At 38.0% G+C, this 6,373-nt stretch overlaps 1 protein-coding gene across 1 annotated transcript in view; it reads right to left on the reverse strand.

Annotated features, from left to right (window-relative positions):
* Window positions 1-831: 831 nt before the first annotated feature.
* ADAMTS19 (ADAM metallopeptidase with thrombospondin type 1 motif 19) overlaps window positions 832-6,373 on the reverse strand; it is a gene marked incomplete at its 5' end in the record, with an annotated part of 153,731 nt that continues 148,189 nt past the window's right edge. Inside the window, 2 exons of the mRNA XM_082074829.1 lie at window positions 832-1,081; window positions 3,571-3,748. Of these exons, the coding sequence (XP_081930955.1) occupies window positions 930-1,081; window positions 3,571-3,748 (330 nt within the window). The 3' untranslated portion in view covers window positions 832-929. The remainder of the gene's footprint in view (window positions 1,082-3,570; window positions 3,749-6,373) is intronic.

Consider the following 6,373-nt stretch of genomic DNA (forward strand, 5'->3'; position numbering starts at 1 on the left):
TTACAAAGCTATTTTCTAAATTGTCAACAGAGAACCGAAATTGTTTAACAGATTAATTCATAAAAGTGGCAGGAGGAAAGCCTCTTCAATTTGTAAATCTGCAAGAGGACACACAAAGGTATAGAGGGGCATGGGGTTTTTGTTTCAAAATGTTAAAAATCAAGTGACAGAGTAAAATAGTACAGACGTGGATTCATAGGATGGTACAAGTTCTAGGACTGCATTTCTCTACACTAGCTCAAACAGTGCAACAGTGATTCAGTGTAAATCTCTACAGTGTTTCATTGATTCAATACTTGTGTTCAAGTATGAGTCCATAAGAATGATCTAAATCCCTACTTAGCTATTTTAATTTTCCTGTTTACAATATAAGTTACAGCAGAATATCCCCTTTAGTGTTTCTAAATCAAATGAACTGAATTCACAATACATTCTGTAATAAACTGTTCAATAATGTTATCTTACCTCAACATCTGTTGCAAAATACACAAGATCATTCTGACTCTGAATGCCAAAAATATAATAAAATTAAAAAGGGCTTTATTTCCATATACAACAAAACTATTCAGCTAAATTAAAATAAATTCAAGCTAACATGATTTTTTTTTTTTTTTGGCAATAGAGAGATGACCCTATTGAAAATAAACATTTAAAATACTAGTTACTATTTTTTTAAATTCTGATAAATGTATCCAAAGCCATACATATAAAAATTAATTATGAAAACGTCAGAAGATAAAACAAATTGGCTAACCAAAACAATTAAGGATGTCTGGCAGGCAAAAATAAATTAATTTGATTAAATTATATGTAATCTGATAATATTTGGTCTGAAGAAGCATGTGTGTGTGTGTGTGTGTGTGTACACATGTATGTGTTTATAAATAATAAGATTGCAAAGAGCTGAGAGCCAGCCAGCCTGACAGAGGTCAACTCTTTTGTTGCATTTTTTGCGCATAAAAGTCCCTGCATGTCTCACAGCACCGCTGATACCACCTCATGTCTTGACAGAGGTTTTTCTCTCTTATCACTCTGCAGTACACAGGCCACTGGTCTCCCAGGCACTTGAATGTTAAAGCAGCTGTGAAACAACAACAACATATAAAATTCAAATATACATTACTGTTACACTTGTTAGTGAAGAATCAGGTAGTGAAGGTGACAATGACAGCAGAAGTGTATGTGGGGAAGGGAAAGGAAATTCAGGCTGAACATGAGGAAGAAATTTTTTACACTGAGGGTGGTGAAACACAGGAACAGGTTGCCCAGAGAGGTGGTAGATGCCCCATCCCTGGAGACATTCAAGGTCAGGCTGGACAGGGCTCTGAGCAACCTGATCTAGTTGAAGATTTTCCTGCTCATTGCAGGGGGTTTGGACTAGATGATCTTTGAAGGACCCTTCCAACCCAAAGCATTCTGTGATTCAGATTCTGTGATATTCAACTAAAGAAAGAAAAAAACCATCCTCCTCTTAAAGCCAGCTTAATTTGTAAATTGGATTAAGTTGTATTGAAATTAATTTGTTTAATGTCATGCAGCTGTCTCCTCATGAGAGACTGAAGTCCATCTTTCTGCCCTATACAAAGGCAGGCTAAGGCTGGGGCCAGGGTGAGGTGTGGGCTGCAGAGCCAGGTTCAGCAGAGCCAGATCTGGCAGATTCTCATGAAACAGCAGCTCCATCTGAAATTGCCCTCAGTCTGAGACAGAAGCTGCCACTGGAAAAACGGGAAGCTTCAGCTTGAATAATGCTAGTCTAATATTAGTCTAATAATAGTCTAATTCTAGTCTTGCTAACTTGAAAGCTACAGATGCCATGCTATGAGGCACTATTATAAGATCTGAAGACAGCAAGTCTCATGGTACATTTCACAGTGCAGATCCATCCTATCTAGAAAAATTAAACTTGTGGTCAATGACTGTTAAAATATTGGCAAATATACTTGTCCAGGCCCAATTAGCACATTTTTTGCTTCTCAAATGCACAAATACTGTGCATTTCTTACCTTCTTGACCTTTTTATCCTCTCTAAGTACACTCAAAATGTGCGGCTTTATATATATGTATATTTTATTTTTTTAATTGTCTTCCAATACACTGGTTTGACTGCATTAGCTTCTTTTTAATCACCCCAATAGGTCTTCTCTACTCCATGTCAAAGTCAGGCTATTAATCCCTATCTTCCTGTCTTTCAGTTCTTATCTTCACCCATTTATTCATGTTGGTCTATTAGTAGTCTGTTGCTACTTTCTAACTGTGAGAATCCCTAACTACTACATAATGTATTTTGGAGATATTAGTTTTTCTATCAGACTGGATTCTGACTCCTGCTGGATGGGGTCAACCCCTAGATTACTAACATCAGTGCTACATAATTCCTTCTGTGAGGACAACATAGCCCAATCTTTTTTTGTGCACTTCACATTAAGTGAAATTTTAATGAATCTGAGGCCGTATTTTTTTTTTGTGAAGCTTTGTGATTCATTTTACTCTGTGACACAAAGCTGTTTTTACCTCACCAGACGGAGAGTGTCAGTGATGGTGCGATGGCCTCTAGCTTCCGAGAGATCAGTTGAACAAAGAAATATAAAGTATGAAGGGCAACTTTACAACAGTGAAATAGCAGACAAGAAGGCCATAAGCAACAGCTGCCACGTTATCCAGCAAAAGTGAAACAATTACTACTACACAAATGTTTTAGGGTTATAAACTTCAAAAAGAAATATCCTTCACTGACTCAAAGGAGGGATTACATACAGCCTGAAATGTTAGACTTGCTTTCCATGCAGGAGTAATCTATTTGACAGCGGGGTTTGTCTTAACAAGGGCTCTGGAAAATCATCTAGAAAGGGTATGCTGTCTTAATGCAAGCCTTTGAATATTCCCCAGTCATACTCATGAAGCAGATGCAAGTCTTAGGGAGCTTATGGTAAGGCCAGCATCAACAATTCACTAGGAAATAATAATTAACAGAACTAACAGTTCTGTAGCTGTGCAGTAATTTGTTGAAGAGCAACAGAGGCCCGAGTTCCTCCAGGAACAGCAAATCTCTTTATGTTAGTATTTTTCCTTCACACATCCTAATCCATCAGGCATAGACTGTAGACATCTGAACTAAAGACAAGCGGAAAGAGCTATTTGTATCTGAGGAACAAATACGGAACTCCTTGATCTCAACAAATATAATGAGAATGTAGTTTGCAGAGCTTTCAAAGAGAAAACAAGGTACTTTGTCACTTTAGAAATGCTTGATAAAATTGAGTGAACAAATTACATAGAAACTAAATTCTTAGCTCTAATATAAACTTATTTTCACCTAGGATGTTTTGTGTCCATAATACCACCCAGTACCATAATATAGTCCTTCCTTGGATAGCAAAACCCTTCACCATTTCTGAGGTACAGTCTCTGATGTACATATTGGAAAACTGAGGCAGAGAGATGAGTCTCTTCATAGAATTTACATCTCCTGAGCCCTTGCCCTCTGTTTTTAAACTGGGATTGTCATTAGTCTATGGAGAAAAAGAACTAAGAATATATTTCCAGCAGGAATGTGTTATTTTGACTGCTTACCTAACCTGGGTGATGTTATTGTGTTAACATTAATTTTCTCATTGCAGGCATGGAGATGACAGGGTCTGTAGGCTGCAGGCTTTTCTGAGGAAAAGCATTCATTGCCATGCCTTCCTGTGATCTTGTGCATGCACTGGATGACTCGGGACTGCATCCCTTTGCCACAGGTGACGGAGCACTGGAACACATAGAAGACAGATATTCATTGGAAAGTTATTTTTACCAGTAAACATGAAGACAAGATGCCAGTTCAGGTGAAGTTGGTGGCTGTTTCTTCAGTCGTCAGCATTCCAAGATTTCTGCCTTCTGTTAGCTAAATGAAAATCAATTTAAAAAGCACAAATACATTGGCAATATTTATTGAAGGACTGATTCCAGCATTCTGTTGCTCTGAAGCTCCATTTTGCAGAACCTGAGATTAAACTGAAATGCACCAATGTGCCTGAAGGACACAAGGGCTCTTCTCCTGTATCTGTATCCTAATTTACTCTTGTTAGAAGTGAGAGTGATGGAACATAAGAAAATGATCACAGACACTGACAGAGAAGCATTTTTAATTAAGCCATTACTTCTGCCAGTGCAATAGTGCTCTTTCTACTGCGCAGAGTATATGCCTCTTGTCTTTGTGTCACAGCTTCACATTTTCACATGTGTCCCACAAATTAAATGCACATAACTGAGGCATGCTGCCTGGCCTTTAATCAACCTTCTCATCTTGTTGCCACAGAGAATGAAGTGAGAAAATAAACAGCTGAACACTGTGATAATGGTAATGTGCTATCCCAATAACGTAACACATTCAGGCATTGCTGTACAGACACATACAAAACTTATTCTCAACCAACAAAATATATTGTTTCCCCTTCACTGATTTTCTGAACAAAATTTCACAGGGCAGTAATTATTTTTGTGTCCACTGTCATATGTTCTATTGCTTTAAATACAAATTAATTAAAAAAATAATATAGCAATGTGCTCCTAGCTGCTAATGATTTTGACTCAAGTACCCATAAATTTCCTGAAGTTTTGGAGAAATTTACTATAGAGGACTGTACTATAGAGGATAATTTTCTCTTGTAGTGAATTTTCCTTTCAGCTAAATTCTTCTAAGTGCTTTCTAAGTAACTGCACTTTTCTAAATTTTTGCCTGCATGTTTTGGGGACACTGTGCTCTAAAGACTGATGAGATGACCAATGGAATGCTGAAGAAGCTCATGTTTAGATTTATTGCTATGACAGCCAAGAAGATTGATAAGATTACACACATCCCATAACTGAGAGGAGGATGTTTACAGGAGGGGCGGACAGGACAGGTGACTAAAACTGACCAACTGAGTATTCCATCCCTTCCATGTCACACATCATATAAAGGTGGGAGATCACGAGGGTCTCGCTCTCTTTGACCATGGTCGGCATCTAGAGAGGACCCTGCTTGTTTGCCTGTGATCTCAGGCTTGAGGGCCCTGCATCCCTGAATGCAGCTTCTGGTTTGCTGTGAAGTCCTGCCCACGACTTCTGGGTGCCTGCCCTGCAGCTGCTGGAACCACACTTGCTCTGCCCACCCAGCTCCATCACTGCTGGAGCCACACCAGTTCTGCCCACCACAGGAGGGTCTAAACGCTGCTCTACCCAGGAACATTCAAGATTGGGTTTTGTTTATTTTGTATTCTCTATTTATTAGTAGCATTAGTAAAGCCTTTCCAACCTGAACTCTCTCTTCCTTTTTCCTTCTTACCACTTTTTCTTATCTAAGAAAAATGGTGGGGAGATGCTACGGTTTATTGTTGCCTTGCTTTAAATGCTGACAGATTTAATTGGTGGCCTGTACGGGGAAAGAGAATTGGTATGGGGAAAGATAAGAGAAACTGTGACAAAGACGTTTTCAAATACTAATCGATTTCTTGCAATTAATGATATCAGCACTGGCTGAAAATTTATGCCACTACTACCCACATAATCCTGCAAATATTTTTATTCTAAAAAATTGGAATTACATAGTCAGAACACATTTCCTTGGGAGGCTTCAAGAAGGAGCAGAAAAACATTGAAATGCGAAAGACAAGGGAGAAAGACAAAAAAGGTTTCCCAAACATCTTGTCTCAGGACAGAGATGAAAAAGTATAGTTTTCTGCAAAAAAAAAGAATAGATTTTGAGTGTAGGATACAGTAAAGGGGTTTTTACCCTTTAGTTTTGTTATGTATGTGCTTTTGAGTGACATTTTAAACACTTTTACTTGGAGAAAAGATTTACACATGCTATATGGTAAACAGATGGCTTGCACATAAATATGTACATCAAGAGAGGTAAGACTCAAGTCTTTTAGACTCATGAGACTTCAAGAGAGGTACAAGACACTAGGATACACACTTAAAGGGTGTTTTCACAAGGAACTGAACAAGGTCCGAAGCACACTTCAGCTTGTAACCACATTAAATCAAATACTGGCCTTCTATAGAGGCAGCAAGTGGACTTGATTTTGCTTTTGTAGATCAGGAGTAACTCTATAAAGTCAATAAAGAACTACAATTTCTTGCAAAGTTAATCAGGTACAGCCTGCATGAGCCGAGGCATACAAAGACATTAAATTATGAATACATAATTTTCTACTGAATAGCAACTACAGCTTTACATATGAAAAAAATATGCTGTTTTTCCAAAGTAAAGGAGGAATGCAGCTACCACTGAGGTATTTTCAAAGTAGAAGTCTGTAATCAACTTAGAATTTGGTAAACTGCTTTCAAATTGAAAAAGAGAAAAAGCCTCTCAATAGAATTCCTTTTCCTGAATTCTCTGCCTTTTCCC

The sequence above is a fragment of the Streptopelia decaocto genome (assembly GCF_964273445.1).
Source record: "Streptopelia decaocto genome assembly, chromosome: Z".
NCBI classification, from domain to species: domain Eukaryota; kingdom Metazoa; phylum Chordata; class Aves; order Columbiformes; family Columbidae; genus Streptopelia; species Streptopelia decaocto.